Below are 18,152 nucleotides of genomic sequence, written 5' to 3'. Positions count from 1 at the left end.
GGCCATTTCATGGCCTCCCCAAGTAGGTGCTCTCAGCCCCCAAAGTCCACCCCTTACAGCCCCACACAAACCCAATTCCCCCCCAGCTGCCACACACAGACCCAGATCCCCACATTAGCCCCTCACAGACCCAAATCCACCCCCAGCAGCCCCACACCCATAACCCCAGGAACAGGCTGGCAAAGGCCAGCCCTCTCCCTTTGTTCCCTATGCTGGGAACTTCTAAACTCTCTTTCCCTGGGCAATTCTGCACAGCCCAGGGGTGCCACAATGGTGGGCACACTTCTGAGTGCCAGCTGGTCCCTGTGAAAGAGCACCTGAACCACAGACACCTTCCCTCAAATTCCCACACCACCTACAGAGATGGCTGGCCAGCCAGCCCCATTGTTCCCTATGAAGGGAACCAACTGCACAACAAAGAATAAAACACGAACAACACAAAATAAAGTTTTTAAAAAATTATTTTCTCCCTTTCAAAGTACAAGTAGGCAAAGCATTATGACACATTACACCAGCAGTCCCCCACACAGAAAAATAACACAACTCACTTAACATCAGAGAATCACAAAAGCACAATTCCTGTCAAAAACACTTTATTTCTTGAACAGGTTTAGGTTACACAGTAGGAGGGCACAACAGGGCATGATAGCAGTGTACACAAAATAATACAATCCACTTCACCGTTTTTGACAGCAATTGTGTTTGGGTGATTCAGAGAAGCCTGGGGAGGCTTTTTCCCATTGAAAAAGCTAACCCGAATCAATCCGAATCAATCCGAATCGATTCGGGTTATGGCGATTCGGAAAACCCGAATCGATTCGGGTTTTCCTGAATCAATTCGGGTTTCTCCTAATAAATCCAAATCGGGGTGATTCAGGTTTTTTCGGGTTTTCCAAAACCCGAACTGCACACCCCTAGTTACTACTCTTGCTCTTTTCTAATGGATATTAAGAAAGTAAGGAAAATGGGGTGAGGGAATTACAGAGGACCAATAGATGTATGTTTTTCAGTCTTTCATTTTATTTCTGAATTTGAGGCATACACAGTATAAATTATTGACTAGATGGTTTCTTAGCTCACAAAGATTTAACAAAATGTATATTAGTGTCCTATTGGTTGACACAACTGTCAGGCAATCCTGTGCTAGATTTAACTATGTGTATGAATGCTCACTTATTCAGGACTTTCAGAAGAAAATGCTTTACAGTGCAATCTTTAATGCAGCCAAACCTTCTAACCTCAGTCTGACATCAATTGATTTAGATGGGTAACTTTGCTTTGGATTACACTGTTTATCAGAGAACAAGATTCATGCTGTAATTTGATCCTTTTGTAATATTGTTAAATTACATTTAGAAGCTTTAATTTAAGATTAATAAGCTTCATAAAAAATTGTTTATGGCTGAAAAAATTATTATTGCTAAACTCTAGAAATATAAATATGCATTTCATATATCAACAAAGCTTTGAAAGGAGATGAAACTGATAAATTGCCTCATTTTATACCATCGCAAGAAGACGGAATACTGAGATAAATCGATGTATAAGTGGGCTCCTTTTGTTACTTATTTGAATAATGGGAACTATCATTTACTTCAATATGCTTCAGGTAGGGTTGCCAGGTTCTGGGGGGAGGGGGGACAAACTGGGGGATGGAGGGACACAGAGGAAGTCGTGTGTGGGGGAACTTACCTCATCCATGCAAAGTGCATGCATGCTTTGAAGTGCCCCATGTCATGCCAGGAATGAAGTGGAAGTAATGAGCCATGCTGGGGGCTGAATGAGTGAAAATCAGCCCCAAAAGCTAAACTTGGGGCTGACTTTTACTCAATTGGTGGCCAGCGCAACCCATTACTTCCACTTCATGCCAGGAATGATGTCATTCCTAGCACAATGTGTGCACATGCGGGGGCGCTCTGGAGCACATGGGAGAGTGCTTCACACTCAGCACTGTGTTCCCATACCTTTGTTCCCCCCACCAGCCAGGTGAGAGGTGGCGGGGGAGGAGGCTGAGAATGGTGAATCCCCACCCCCATCAGGGGAATGGCAAGCTTCAAATAGGCAGTCAACAGCAGGATTTGAGTCTGGTGGCACTTTAGTTACCAACAAGATTTTCAGAGTATAAGCTTTCAGGAGTCAACGCTCTCTTCTTCAGGGCCCTGAATCTGAAGAAGGGAGCTTTGAGTTTTGAAAGCTTATCTTTCAAAGTATCTTTTTACTTTGATTTTAATTTCTATAGAGAAGGTGGGGAATTTTAAAGTAAATCTTGTAGATAGATTTTAATGTATTTTTATAGCTTGAATTTTAGTGCGACTTTATTTATTCTGTTACTCTGGTTTTACTGCAGAGACTTGTGCTGGCTATATACTGGATTAAATAAATCTGAATCTGGCCAGGATCGGGGCCAAAACAGCCAGGATAGGGCCAATGCCAGGCAAGGGAGGGTTCCCTCTCCTGGCCACAGTCCAATCCAGGCCATTTCGGCCTTGAACCAGGTTGTTTTGGGCCCATTTTGGGCCCAAAATGGCCCGGATCAGGCCGGTGCCAGGCAAACGAGAGTTCCCTTGCCCAGCAGCAGCATGTTCTGGGCTGGTTCCAGGTTGTTTCGGCCCAATATGGGCCATTCTGGCCATTTGGGGCCCATTTAGGGCCCAGCAGCAGCCTGATTTTGGCTGTTTCAGGCCCGATCCTGGCCATTTGGGGCTTGAATTGGGCCCAAAATGGCAGAAAGAGGCCCAAATGGCCAGGATTGGGGCCAAAACAGCTAGGATTGGGACTCTGCTGGGCAGCAGAACACTCCTCCACCGGGCAGCAGCCCGATCCTGGCCCTTTTAGGCCCCTTTTGACTATTTTGGACCCAATTCAGGCCCAAAAAGGCTGGCATCGGGCCCGAAATGGCCAGCATCGGGCCCCTGCCAGGCAGGGGAAGACTTCCCTACCCAGCAGCATCCCGATTCTGGTAATTTTCGGCCCCTTTTGGCCATTTTGGGCCCAAAATGGCCCGGATTGGGCCTGTGCCAGGTGGGGGAACACTTCCCCGCCCAGCAGCTTTGGGCCCCAAATGATTAGGATTGGGCCCAAAATGACCAGGATCGGGCTCGAACAGCTAGGATAGGGTCTCTTCTGGGTGGGGAAACACTCCCCCATCGTACAGCGGCCCAATCTTGGCCATTTTGAGCCTCTTTTGGCCATTTTGGGCCCATTTTGGGCCCAAAATGGCCAGGATCAGGCCCGAAACAGCCAGGATTGGGCCTGTGCCAGGTGAAGGAACACTCCCCCACCCAGCAACGGCCTGATCTGGGCCATTTTGGGCCCTTTGGGGCCCTTTGGGGCCAATTTCAGCCCCAAAATGGCCAGGATTGGGCTGCTGCCCAGAAGGGTAGTGTTGTCCCATGTGGCAGCAGCATGTTCCAGGCTGATCCGGGCCATTTCTGGCCCATTTTGGCCCAATTTGGGCCCAGAACAGCCTGGATTGGGCCTTATAAGGCTAGGTTCAGGCTGCTGCCCTGCAGGGGAATGCTCTCCCATGTGGCAACAGCCTGTTACAGGCTGATCTGGGCCATTTTGGGCCCATTTTGCCCCATTTTGGACCCAAAATGGCCCAGATCCGGCCATTGCCAGGTGGGGGAGTGCTCCCCCGTGGCGGAGCGGCCCGTTCCAGACTGAATCAGACCCCTCCATGGAGCACAGGAGCGCTCCTGGGATTGCCACGCCTGCATGATGACATCACTTCCCAGAAGTGATGTCATCATGCAGTTCCAGGAGCATGCACGCACCTGTATTAAGAAGCGCACCACCTCCTCCCAGGAGTTGCCGTAGGTGAGAGTTCTTCCACCTCTTTCCCCAGAAAAAAAGCCCTGGATATGCTTATATTTTCTATTCCAAAGTCAGATGTGTGCTAGAGATATGTAAGAAATACTAAAGCATTTTTTAAAATTTACAAAAAGTATTTGGCTTGGAGCCAGTGATGTATCAATGGAAGGAGAAAAGGTTTTCTCTGCATTCTCTGTGTCCCTGGAAAAATATTTTCCCTGGAAAGATATTTTCTGGGGCTGTAGAATTGTGTGAATTGTGTGAACTGTGCAGATCAGGAGATTTCAGGAAGGAGAGGGTGAATTTACCTCCCTCTTCCTCTGAAGCTCCACTGAGAGAAGGGGTGATTTTGCCCGCTTCCTGAATCTAATAATGCCCTGCTCTGTTTTGTTGTTGTTCATGTGCGTTCCACAACCCCAAGAATCATCTCTTTGCATGCAGAAGGGACTGCTGGGGGAGGTGAATTGCTGGGTCCAAACTATGCAAAAAATTAAAGCCATCAGCATTTGCCATTTCCTGCTACATTACAAAACAGTCCAATATACAAGCTTTTGCTCCATTACTAAAAGAAGCAAGCCGTCATGTAATCCTATGAGCAAGGCACTTCAGTCATTTAGTTCTTTAAAAAATACCTTTATCATGCTTTAAATAGTGTGCTTCTTATAAAAATCTTATTTAAGACATTAAATATGAGCCTAATCCCATGACTTAAAATAACATTCACTTTGTGTTACAAGTAAAACATAATGTAGAACCAATTTTAAAATACATCAGAGATATGAGCAAATTCTACAAAGAGGTCAGCAAAACCTGAACTTATGTAACCTGATGGCATACATAGTCTACAGTTTTAGAAAACTTTCAGAACTAAAAAACAAGACTCTATTATACAAACTGTTCAGCCCAATGAGATTTTCATCTCAGAAACCTCCTTTATGTACTCAAAAATACAGAGATGACAGGTGAGATCCATTACTGTATTGCTTCATTCCACTTTTGGAAACCCCTCAGTTGGTTTAGGTAGCTAATAAGCTTTTTGACCATGGGCTGAAAATCTTCCACAATCATTCTTGCAGTTTATTTTTCAGATGCATTTAAGAAACAGATTTAAAACGAATTTTTGCTCCTTGAAATTCAAGAGTTTAGGGACACCAATTTGAGTAAGAGTAAGTTGGAGTCACAGAAGTCAGTCAGCTTAAAAGGGAGTAATTCTGTTTAGGATTAAATCGGTGGTGTATTAATGCACTTTAGTCAGTAAGCCATCGTTTAATTGGAAATAGTCTACGCTTCTCTCACTGCTCATTTTTAATTTTAAAAACCTAATTACTAAAATTATCTTTAATATGACTTACTGCAACTCAAAGAAAGATTAAAATGGGACTAAAGAAATAATGTGTGTATGTGTGCGCATGTGATATTTTATGAAATATCATTTTCTTATCCATCTTTAAACCTAAAAATGTGTCATATATATTATCATACTCCAATGAGAAATAGCAAATATTTCACTAATCAACGATAGGGGAAAACTTTCTGTATTTAATTAACGTCTAATTTTAACAGAATTTGTTAGAAAGAATGAACTTACTGGAATGCTGGTGGTTGTCATGACCCTCATCTGTAGACATGAGAAGAAAATACAGCAATAAGTAGCTGGAAATAAAATTTATAATTTATTTCTCCTGTTTAGCTCAAGAAAATATGAAGCAATAGTGTTCCTGCTCATTCATTTTTTTCTAAGGAAGGGCAATAAGAAACAACAATGTGCCATCAGATCAGAGGCTGTATCTCAAATGTACAGTCCAATACCAATCTGCGCTGTGAGACTACCAAACTGCTGCAGAAATTCAAACTCTGAGGTCACATGTGATGGGGGCCCATGCATATACTCCCCTAAAGACTTCTGTAGCTCCATTCCCCAATAGTTATACCTGACCCCCTCCCTGAAAACCTTGGTATGGTCTTATGGAAATGTGGCAACGTTCTGAAAATGTGCTATTCAGAGCAAAGGAGCTTGTGTCTGTGTGTGTGTCAATCTTATAATTTAACCACTTCCAAATGACATATCATTAGTATCCTTGCTCAGTTGTTGCAAACTAGAGGTCATGGCTTCCTTTACTGAGTCAAACCATCTCATTTTGGGTTGTCTTCTTTTCCTGCTTCCTTCCACCTTTCCTAGCATCATTGTCTTTTCCAGTGAGTCCTCCTGGCTTCTCATCATGATATGATGGAAGTACAATGGCCTCCGTTTCATCATTTTAGTTTCTAGGGAGAATTCAGACTTCATTTGATCTAGAAGTAGAGGTGTGCAGCTTTTACTTCATTTTCTGAAATTGCAGCTTCTTTGTCAAAAAATTCTTCTTTGATGGAATGTCATCCTTTCATGTCTTCTGTATAGTTCCTCAGTGTATTATTTTTCTTTATTTTGCCCTGATCAGATACTCTATTTCCTTGTTTATAATAGCCACAGTTTGAATTTTCCTTTGATTTCATGGATTTTATGGAACAGAACGCTTGTTCTTTTTTGTTGTTCTATTTCTCTGCACTGGTTATTATAGTTCTGTTTGTCTCTGTGTGCATTGCTGAAAAGCTGCATTTTGTTTCTTTTTCTGTAGCCTCTTAGTGTTGCTTCTCATCTGTCTTCAGCAATGTTAAGCGATTCATTAGTCATCCATTTAGGCTTCTTCTTTCTCTTGGCTCCAGGAAAAGTCTTTGCACATTCTTTCTTGATAACATCTTTGGTTTCAGTCCACAGTTCTTCCAGTTCACTATCAATTAAACTTTGTAATACAAATCTGTTCTTTACATAGTTTTTAATTCTGTGGTTTGTAATTTTCTGACTGAAAATGTTCTAATCCAGTTCACTTTATTGCACTCACACCCAGGTGTAAGCAGTCAGCCCAGCCTCCGCCAGTTGTACAGCAGTTTTCATATAGCTGCGTGTACCATTAAAAGTGTACAAGCCTCTGGAGTTTAAAATGGCTATGGTTTAGCCAGCCAGAGAGCCCCTGCCATTGCTACATCCCACCCAGGAGAACCAGGCATGCAAGGAATGCTGCTCTGGAATGCGGAATGACCGCAGCTTGATTGGATTTTCTGCCATCGCTCTCCCTCCTTCTGTGATGAGATCTCCTATCCATGATTGAGGAGCTAATCGAATAACATTCATAAGTAGAGACAGTCGTTCCTGGCACAATGTATCCCCTCCCTAAAAACACTTAACCTAGCTCCGGTGTACCTCATCAGAAAACTGTCCTTTTTGTGCAGCGCTAGAACTAGTTTTGCATCTGCATTCACATACCCTGGCAGCTATCAATCAAAGTACTCAAGCCTTTTGTCTAACCCAGGAACTGTAACCAAACTGGGGGTAATTAGCTTCACAAGGATTACCAACAACACAGCAAAAAAAGCACGCCCAAAACGGAACCAATTTACCCAATAGTTATAATGGAATTACCAAATGGTTGTAATAAAAATGGGAGTACAATATTGCAAAAGAAGTAACACGTTGCAAAAATTACATGCGAAATCAATCATTTCATATCAGACCAATTATTCCAAAGTCCTTTGAAATACACAACAATGCCGCTGGTATGACCATTAACCAGCTGTAGCCGATAAGGTTCTCAATTGTGTGACGAGAGAAGTTAGAAGCACTTGTAGAAGCCACTGCGAGGCGGGCGGAAAACAAGGCAGGCGCTTGTGGAAGCCGCTGCAAGGCGGACGGAGATTAAGGCGCGGGAAGCAAGACAGGCGCTTGTAGAAGCCACTACAAGGTGGATAAGGCAACGACTTTGGCATTTATGGATATGTTCCTTGGAGCGAAAAAGTTGTTCAGTTGAATTTGTGATATAATGTGGCCTGAAGAAAGATTTTTTCAAGTCTGAAACGAGAAAAAAAGAAATATCTGGCCGGCTTATGCTCGTTGCCTTATTCTTATCCGCCTTGTAGTGGCTTCTACAAGCGCCTGTCTTGCTTCCCGCGCCTTAATCTCCGTCCGCCTTGCAGCGGCTTCCACAAGTGCTTCTAACTTCTCTCGTCACACAATTGAGAACCTTATCGGCTACACCTGGTTAATGGTCATACCAGCGGCATTGTTGTGTATTTCAAAGGACTTTGGAATAATTGGTCTGATATGAAATGATTGATTTCGCATGTAATTTTTGCAACATGTTACTTCTTTTGCAATATTGTACTCCCATTTTTATTACAACCATTTGGTAATTCCATTATAACTATTGGGTAAATTGGTTCCGTTTTGGGCATGCTTTTTTTGCTGTGTTGTTGGTAACCCAGGAACTGACCATTGGAGTCTTTGTCCTAACTGCTAGGAGGACTCTCCTCCACCTCAGGGCATATTTTACCTATAAAGGTAGAGCTCTGGCCCTATTCAAATCGTGCAAGCTTTCTGGCATCTCCCTTAGGGTCACTTCCCTAAGCCTCTTGCTCTTTTGGCCGAGGATGCTGGCATTTGAAGCTCTCTCTCCCTCCTTACTGTGGACTGGACCCCTTTTCCAGGATAGGTAGATATAATGACTCCCTCTCACTCTATTCCCAAATCTCTGGCTGTATTTCCTAGGACTCTGAGTGTGCATGTGATTATCTTCCCCCAGTAATTGATGTGTATGCACATGAAGTTCTTGTGTTTAATAAAAGTTATTGTTTAATATTAAGCACCAGACTCGCTTGTTCTATTGTCGGAAGGTACCTGGTATACAAAGGTGATTGATCCCAGTTACCGGCCTCTTGCATAGCCATTCTCCTTGCTAGCTAATTCCCCCGTAAATCATATTTATTGCAAGGAGACCACTTCAGGTAACACAGGATTACAATGTTCAAACATTCCATTTCTCATTTTATGATCTCGAGCTTACCTGGATTCATACTTTTCACTTTCTATGTTCATATTATATGTAATCAACTTTATTGTTGATGCATCTGATGAAGAGAGCTGTGGCTCTCGAAAGCTTATGCTACAATAAAGTTGGTTAGTCTTAAAGTGCTGCTGGACTCTGCTATTTTGCTACTGAAGAATAACACAACTAACTCCTCTGGATCTATAATCATATTATATGTGTCACACAGCTTTAGAATTTCCCTTTGCATCTATTCTTATCAGCTACTAGACACCCTTTTGGCTTTAACTCAGTCTTGTCATTAAGAACACCACTATCTGTGCTTGTCCTCTGCTCTTCCCCAGTAGCCAGTTTCCTGCCTTCTGATCTGGAGGGGCCTGTCTTCCAGTACTGTATCTTCTTTTATTTTGGATTGTTTCATCATAGGGATTTCAAGGTAAGAAATGATCAAAAGTGGTTGACCATTGCCTTATTCTGCACAGTACTAACCAGTTTTAGCGGAAGTATCACTGCCTTTGTCTGTGAACAGCAGGATTTGAGTCCAGTGGCACTTTAGAGACTAACACTGAGTCACTGGCCTCAAATCAAGCTGTTTTATTACAGTACAATATGACTACCCACTTAAAATTGTCTGTGAAAGATCCTCCATTGGTATCACCTTCCACAACTTCTGCTGCCCAGTAGCTAGCCTTCAAAGATTCCTCAGTCCACATCACCATCGGAACTGTCTGTTCTCTTCTGCTGATGCAGCCATTGATTCCTGAAGGTAGTGGATGGATCTTAGTCTGGTATCTCACCTTTGGCTATTCTGCCTTGAGTGACTCTGCTATAAGTCTAAACTCTTGATTGTATGGCTCTCAGCTTCACTGACACACTCAAACCCTCTCACCAGTAAAGGAGCTTGCTCCGAAGCAAATAAATATGCATAGGAAGGCAGCCAGACACCACAATAAGTAAGAGGGGCTAACTCTATAATGTAGCACCACTGCAGAAAATCTTTAGTATGACTCCTCTCTTAGGGCAATTTCTCATGCTATGTTTTGTACGTGGGTACAGATATTTAAAAGCATATGTAGTGCTGAAAGACTCCTGTATATAAACTTTTGGACTATCCACTCAAAAAGGCACAGGATTTGACATTTCTTAGCCACTTTCTCCTTGCATTTTACATATGTAGACATGTCATGCATTTTGTATCAAAATATCAGCTCCCCCATGGACACAAAGGGGCAAATTGCCCTTTGACTGACTGGGAAAGTTCCTGCTGCCCTGGAGGATTGTTGCCACCCAGAAGTGAGCCAGTCTAAGCCCCAGTAGTGCCACCCTTGCAACAAGGTCTGCTTGGCTTGGACCCAAATAATGGCAGTGACTGCCTTCCCTGTCAGTCAGACTAATGCCCATTCATTCGCAACCCCTTCTTCTGCTTTCTTTTCTGTATGAAAAACAATTATGGCTCAGAATGCCCATAACAGGCCAAAGGATTAGCAACAGTGGGGCCATAATCATTTTCAGAACAACAGGTAGGGTGTGCTACCATCACTCAAAGCTTCTGTGTACAGCTTTCAAAAGACAGAGTGAGAAATATCTAGCTTTGGCAATTAAATGGAGACACTGATGTCAACATGACATCAGTGGAAAATACTTTGTGGCAGCAGCAATGAAGTATTTTCTGAACTACTTGGGGAATTTATTATTGCTCTACATTATAAAATGCTGACTTCTCTTGGTGTACAAGAAGCAGGGTATGCTTGCTGATAGAGGAACTGCTTTTTACATACATTTCTTCAGTATGTTCTGAATGCCTCAGTTTGCCTTAACCACCTACAAGAATCTTTTATTACTTTGCATACTCCTTTCATGTGCATTATGCCCCCATTAAATAAAACCCTTGAAGTGTGCTATTGATGATTTGATGTATAACTGCATGCTCACAAATTTTAATAAGACAGCTTATATTGGAGATACAAATGTGTAAAGTTACTTACAACTGACACAGATGGCTCATAATTGTTTGCTGTGCCTTATACCAAAGCTGTGTAGAACATTTAGAAGGATAATGTAGTAAACATTGAAATTAATTAGTACGGCTTTTCTTCTTCAAAGCACCTGGTATCAAAATCACTCTTAATCTGGTTACAAAAAATAATATTAAAACTAGGAATTCTGTGAACTTTGACACTTACCCCTCTCAAGTCCCTTGATCAAAAAATGGTCAGGTCACCTTGATGATTGTAAACGTTTGTGTCAAGGAGCTTTGTGCCTGCACAATAGCCGCTTATTCTACAAGGACAGGTTGCTGCAGCTGCAGTTCTTGCAGTTCTGGTTGTCACCCTCTGAACAGCTTGCTGCAGTTGCCATTAACATTTTTTAAAAATTGGCACTATTATACCATTGCACTATTTCTATCATTAGGCAATATTTCTGGTGACACAGCATAATAGTGTTCACTGGCTCAAACAAAAACAGAAATTATGATGGTGTACATCTCCAGTGTCAGTAAACAGAGGGAGAAATGAATTCATAATAATCACAGCAAGCACTGAAGGCGCACAGAGACACCTAAATATTATGTCTAAATTCAAATGGATTTTTTTCCTTTTAATTATATACCTTTCAAAATTGGAAGTAGCAGAGGACAGGTGGTGAAAGAAGAGAAAGTGATTGCTATGAGACATCATTGTTATTGTTTAAGAATGAAGTGAACTGATAGAAATTCATTTGAACACTTCCAAACAGCTTGATGATTAGCTTCCTGCTCCCAACCCATGAACAGGACATGAGCTGAGCCAGCAGTCGCCCTAATTAATATATAGCCGATGACCAATCAAGAGGAAGTGGAATTCTGAGACACAGATGCTTGAGCATGGATACATATACACACAAAGTTACATATGTACATAGACATTACTGTACAGTTGAACATTCACATAGTCACACATACTTTCACTCTCATACTCCACCATGCATTTGCTGCCACAGGCTTGCATATACATACTTTTGCTCACATTGATACATGCACACATGTTCTGTTTTGCGTACTTGCACACTCATCCCTACAGGGAATGCAATGAGCATGATGGTTTTGCTTTATGCAGATCTACTTGCCACTTGATATGTGGTATACTGAACAGATCATTTCTTTGTAGATCTACATGAACAAAAAATCTAAGGCTTTCTTGTGAGTAATGTCATTTGAATGGAATGTTTTTGACTCAGACAAAAGTGGAAAAACAGAACTGTGATATTACCATGTTGCTCTTGGAATATGGTGGGAGATCAGACCTCAGCAGAAGCCATAGTGTTGTCTGCATACATGGTGAGGATTTTTGTATTTGGAATTTATTTTTTTAAAACTGTCAGTATATCCTTTCCTTTTATTGATAAGCTCACTAGACCATAGGTCTTAAAGCTTAATCGCAAAAATTAAGCTTAAAAGTTTTAGTTAAAAGTTTAGTTAGTTAAAAGTTTTAAAACATCATAAAATCATAGAATCATGATTTTTGGCCATTTTTTCCCCTGCAGCTTCCCCACAGCATCATAATGCATTTGTGCACCTCCTGGGATTCCCCCTGGCTTTCTCTAGTCTTTTTCAAACCTGGTTTGCTTTGAGGTTTTGGAAAAGAATTGCAGTAAAGCCTGGATGGCTACTGCATGGGTGGGAAAATTTGGATATTCTTGCCCATGTGACAGCCATTTCCCCTGATCCTGTCCCAGTGAGGAAAGGAGTATCTCTGAAATGGAAAGGGGTACAAACTTACTTTTAAAAAATGAAACTGGGAATTCAGAGGAGTGGGTACAGATAACAGTATAACATATTAATACAGTGATATACAAGTGCTGATTTTCTGTTTTGAAAAATAAAGAGTCCTGGTGGCCCACAGGGAAACAGGGCTGTCCACTACTTGGGGACTGGGGCAGGGAACTTCAAAGAAACCTGACATGTGGAAGCTCTGCTGCTTGCATGCTTTATCAGTAGCTGCACCAACAATGGGAAATCCATGCAAGTCCATGACATGTGGAAACTATCTCCATATCTCTTGACAAGCAATAAGCATGTTCCCTGAGTATGAAGAAGCCCCACCCTTGTTTGTGGAGGGTCTGCTGAATTACTCCAGCAGCCGCAAGTGTAATGCCCTGGTGCCTATTAGAGACAACAAGCTGAAAGTCAGCAAAAATTGTCGTCACTGGGGGAAGAATAGCATTTTTTGTTCATATTAGAAAAGGTTGCTACAATAAAGAAAAATGAAGCTTGCTTCAAAGTTACCTGGCTGGTAAAAATAGTTAGTGTTCCTTTCTGAGATGCTGTTACCAAAAAATCCAGCTGTGATACCTTTACCAGGCACTTTATCACATCACGTCTCTTCACTCCTGCCAAAGACAAAATGCTTGTTTTTATTTTTGTTTTTTAAAATCACAACACAATGCCTAGGAATTAGGTGACAACTAAAAACAAAATTTGAGTAATCTCGCTTAGAGGCTCATGTATAAGGTGATAAAAATGGTTTACAATGATATCATTAAATTTTAATAAAATTGGTTCCTTGAATGTGAGTTTCTTGTTGTCACTATTATGTCTGCTAAGACTTTTACAGGCACACATCAACATGCATACAAAACACACTAATAAGGAATCACAGCCAAATAATATATTATGTACAGCCAAATAATATATTATGTACAGCCAAATAATATATTATGTACCTAGTGCCTGGTTATCCTGCCTTTCCTCCAAGGAGCCTAAGGTGGCATACATTGTTTTCTCTTCTCCATATGTCATGTCCCAAAGATCAAAATGAAGTAAGACTGCTACAAACAAATCTACTTATTTTGTTGTGGAAATATTCCTTATTTTCCTGAACAATGAGAAGCAGGAATGCTCAAACAATCACAAGTTGAGGTCATACCCTGTTCACCAGTCACAAACAAGAAGCTGGTTTTTCAATGACTGGTTTGACTGTTCACTGAGCCATTTGTAGCTCTTCGGCAAGTTGCTTCAATGTATTCCTTCCTGATCATGCAGTACAGTGCAACTGGCTTTTCACACATGAGTATTCTCACATAGGCCAGTTGATTTTCACTATCCACCCCCCCCCATCTTTGCTGTGTAAATAGAAAATTAAATCAGCCACAAATAAATTAAATCAGTCATGAATAAATTCTTAACAACATGCTACACTTCAGGGTCCATCTAAGTAGTCTCTAGTGAAACTAATGGCTTTGCATCAACAGCATCTTTGGGAATGTGCAGTTTTGCCAAAACTCCAATGCAAACTTGTTTGGCAAGTGTTCCTCATTGTTTGAAGAGAACTGAACAGGCTCATGTCTGACTGACACCTTCAAACATAGTAGGTTCAGCTGCTGAACACATTCATGTGAAAATGTGCAGCATCCCTAGTGAGAATTTCCATGAGTAGCACTACTGAATTTAGTTTCCTTTGGCTAGGAGAGCAATAGAAATTCAAGTTGCTCTTGCAATATTTGCTTTACATGTAAGGAATTTATAAATGGAGGCACTCACACACTAGACCCTGCAATTTGGACCCCTTGCCCAGTTTCCGTTAATCCCAACTAGAAACTCCCATTCCTCTCTTGTTTTTTCCCTGTATTCCAATTGCAATTGGCTGTTTTGTATTGGCCATTTAGGAATCATCCACACTCATTAAGATACCGTAACGTTCTTTTGTCACTCACTCATAGTGACCAAACCTGAGAGACTCACAACACTATTGCTCCTTTGAAAAAAGAGTCTGGTCCCCAGACTAGTTCTAGAAGGCCTGCTGCATCACAAAGAAGAATAAATGGAAAGTTTAATACTGACCAAACAAATCCAAGATGATTTATAGTTAGTTATTTCCTGCGGCTGACATCTAATTAGAGAATCTTAGTCAACTAATAAGTAATTGATGAAACCATTAAATCAGCAAAAGGGTGTATATAAGAAAAATAGTTCTAAAGGAAAAAGCATACTTTCCTCCACTTTTATGATGATGAAGTAACATGTGCATCTGACTGTACACTAGGTTGTGCTATACTGTAAGCCACCCTGAGCACCTTTGGAGGAGGGACAGCTAATAAATACTTTAAATAAAATAAATAATAATAAAGTGCACTATGGTGCAAACTGCAGCTAGGAGTCCCACCACAGCTGTATCAAGACAGATATTCTGCAGACAGAACTGATCAACTTTAACTGCCCATTATCCCAGTAATTTATGCAGGGCATGATAGGAAGATAGATTTCCTAGTCTGCTTTGTCACCATAATTCATGGCTTCTGGTTACCCACAATAGCTCAGTCTCACAACATAAAAGCACTTATCAGATTCCCAGAGCAGTGTGCAGGAGGCAACCACTGCAAGCCCTGTTATGTAAGAAAGAATAGGAAACTACAGCACAGTAATTCACAAAAAATATTTGAGTTCATACACATTGCCTTCTCTGAGCCAGAGTGGTATCATTGTTGGAAAGTTAGACTGGGGGTCCAGGTCTGCCTACTCAGCCATGAGGCAAACTGGATGACTTTGGGCCAGCTACACTTTCTCTCTTTCCCTCACTTACCCCACAAAATTTCTTTTCTTGTTTTTTTAAAAAAGTTTTATTTTAATTGTGAGGCCCCGCCCCGCCGGCCGCGCCTTCCCCGCGCTCTGCCGTCCCGGGGGTGACCACCAGGGGGAGGTTGAAGGTGCTCCCTCGGCCTCAGACTGGATAGGGGCAGTGGTTCAAGCACCAAGCTCTGCCTCCTATCTGGCGTTCTGGAATATACTCGCTCTCTCTCTGTGTCCAACCTTCCAACTAGCCGTCTCCTCCTCGGCGTCACTGGGAGCTCCCTTCTTATAGTCCCTCCTGGCTCTGCCCCCTGGCTTTCCACCAACCCTCTCCCCTGGCTCATCTGCCCTTGTCGCTAACACCTGGCTACTCCCGCCTGGTTGGTTCCCCTGCCCTTCCGTCACCCTTCCTCCCCCTGCCCTCTCTCTAGTGCCTGTTTCTTCCCTCCACCACCCTTCACCAATCCCCGGTGCCGCTTCAGACCGGGGAGCCCTCCCAGGAGCCATCCAGCCAACCCAGAGCGGGAATGTCTCGCTGGGCGTCCCTCCTTCCGCCCGCCCCATCCGGGCTTTCCCCCTCCCCGCGCTGGGCCGCGCTCGCCCTGGAGCCGCCTCCCCGGGCGGCTGCGGCGGCGTCAGAGCTACCCTCCTCCGTCCGCCGCTCCCGCTTCTCTGCCACGCGGCCGTCGTCCCGCCGGGCAGCCAGCCCGGCTCCGGCCGCTCCGCGGTCGCGAGAGGCGGCCGCGGCCGCAGCCGGCCCCGCTGCGGCAACGGCGGCGCCGGGCTCAACTCTCCCGGCGGCGGCGGCGGCGGCAGACCCGGCGGTTCTCGCAGCGGCGGCGGCGGGCCCCGCTGCCCCTGTGAAGGCCGCGTCGGTGGCGGCAGGTCTCGCGGCTCCCGCGGCGGCGGGGGCGCAAGCGGGAGCGCGGCCGGGAAGCCGAGGGTCGACGTCCCCTCCAAACCCTGTGCTGTGGGCTCCCAGGTAGGTTGGGGGGCTGGGCGGGGCTCGGGTGGCTGGTGGTGGGCTCCCGAGGGGGTGGGGGGTCGGGTCCAGTCCGGGAGGGGAGCGCCCACCCCGGACACACCCCCCCTGGGGGTCGGGAGCTTCCTGGTCCGTGGAATGTTCCGGGATTCGCGACATGTAGTCCGCATTCGCATGGAGCCGTCCCGGACGGTGTCGGAGCTGGAAGCTGAAAGGGAGCAGAGAGAGGTACCACCTGAGAACCCGTGGGTTGTGGTCCTTCATGCGGGCCATCCATAGCAGGGGGGCGTGGTTTGTGACCAGGGTGAAGGGGTTGTTGGCAAGGTAAAACTGAAGTGCCCCCACTGCCCACTTCACCGCCAGGGCCTCTTTCTCTACGGTAGCGTATCTGACTTCTGCCGGTTGCAGCTTCCGGCTGATAAACAACACGGGGTGCTCTTGACCGTCGACTTCCTGGGAGAGGACCGCCCCCAGCCCCACGTCGGAGGCATCTGTGTGTACGAGGAACGGTTGCTCAAAGTCGGGGTTCTGCAACACGGGGGCCCCTGACAGGGCCTGGCGTAGGGCTTCAAAGGCCCGGAGCCGGTCGGGGTCCCAGTGTATGGTAGCCGGTTGGTCCTTGCGCAGGCAGTTGGAGAGTGGGCTGGCCTGGCTGGCGAAGTGGGGTATGAATTTACTGTAGTAGCCCACCAGCCCCAAGAAGCGCCGCATCTGCCGCTTGGTTCGAGGACGGGGGCTCTGCTCCAACGTCGTGACTTTGTCGGGTACGGGGCGTAAGACCCCGCGACCCACCTGGAATCCCAAGTACGTGAGTTCCTGGAACCCGATCCGGCTCTTGCGCGGGTTGACTCGCAAGCCGGCCCCGGCTAGGGCTGCCAGGACCGCACTCAGGTGCTGTAGATGTGACGTCCAGTCCGGGCTAAAGATGATGATGTCATCTATATAGGCTCGGGCGAACCCCTGGCAGTGGGCCAGCACCTGGTCCACGAGGCGTTGAAAGGTGGCGACGGCCCCATGCAGCCCGAAGGGCATGACTTTGAATTGGAACAGGCCTTGGGGGGTCGCGAAGGCCGTTTTCTCCCGGTCTTCGGGTGCCATGGGTATTTGCCAATACCCCTTCGTGAGGTCCAGGGCTGACAGGTAGCGCGCCGTTCCGAGTTGGTCGATCAGTACGTCAGCCCGGGGCATGGGATAGGCATCGAAGGTGGCGATGGCATTGACCTGCCGGTAGTCCACACAGAAGCGTACGGAGCCGTCCGGTTTCCCCACTAGCACGATGGGGCTCCGCCACGCACTACGAGAGGGCTCGATGACGTCGAGGCGGAGCATGTCCTCCACTTCCTTGGCCACGACTTCCCACCGTTTTAGAGGGAGTGGCCTCCAGGGGGTCCTTGCCACTTGCCCCGGGGGTGTAGGTATGTGGTGAGACAGCATAGTGGTCCGGCCCGGTCGGCAGGAGAAAAGACCTGGGTTCTGTCGGATCACTGCCCTTGCCTGCGCCCGTTGATCGTCCTGGAGGTCCGTGTCCAGGACGGGCTCCTCTTCGGCGAGTCCGCTCGGGGTCCACGGCAACTCGCCAGCGGGGAGTTCTAGGGGGTCGGGCGACAGGTTGCACTGGTGCGCCTCCGCCTCGTGCCAGGCTTTCAGGTCATTAATGTGCAGTCTCTTCCGGTGTCGGGGGCTCGGCCCGCACTGGACTTCATACGACAGGGGCCCCTGCACTTTGGTGACGGGGTATGGTCCCCGCCACGGGGCCCCTGGGCCCGGCCCCATGACCCGATGGTGGACAAGGACCTTCGCCCCCACCTGGAACGTCCGAGCTTTGGCTTCCCGGTCGTAGTAGGCCTTCTGGGCCTGCTGGGCTTCCCGTAGATGTTCCCGGGCGGCGGCCCGACAGGTCTCCAGCCGGTCTTGGAGGTCCTGAACATACTCGGGAGCGGGTCGTCCCTCGGGGTCG

The 18,152-nt window shown here is 45.5% G+C and overlaps 1 protein-coding gene across 1 annotated transcript in view; it reads right to left on the bottom strand.

Moving 5' to 3' along the window:
• WDR64 (WD repeat domain 64) overlaps window positions 1-18,152 on the bottom strand; it is a 128,250-nt gene that overhangs the window by 92,953 nt on the left and 17,145 nt on the right. The window contains exons 4-5 of the mRNA XM_054972133.1: window positions 12,934-13,037; window positions 5,402-5,431 (exon numbers count right to left, since the gene is read on the bottom strand). Coding sequence (XP_054828108.1) covers window positions 5,402-5,431; window positions 12,934-13,037 — 134 coding nt within the window. The remainder of the gene's footprint in view (window positions 1-5,401; window positions 5,432-12,933; window positions 13,038-18,152) is intronic.

The sequence above is a fragment of the Eublepharis macularius genome, chromosome 1, assembly GCF_028583425.1.
Source record: "Eublepharis macularius isolate TG4126 chromosome 1, MPM_Emac_v1.0, whole genome shotgun sequence".
Lineage (NCBI taxonomy): Eukaryota > Metazoa > Chordata > Lepidosauria > Squamata > Eublepharidae > Eublepharis > Eublepharis macularius.
This window is presented reverse-complemented; position numbering and strand designations above follow the sequence as displayed.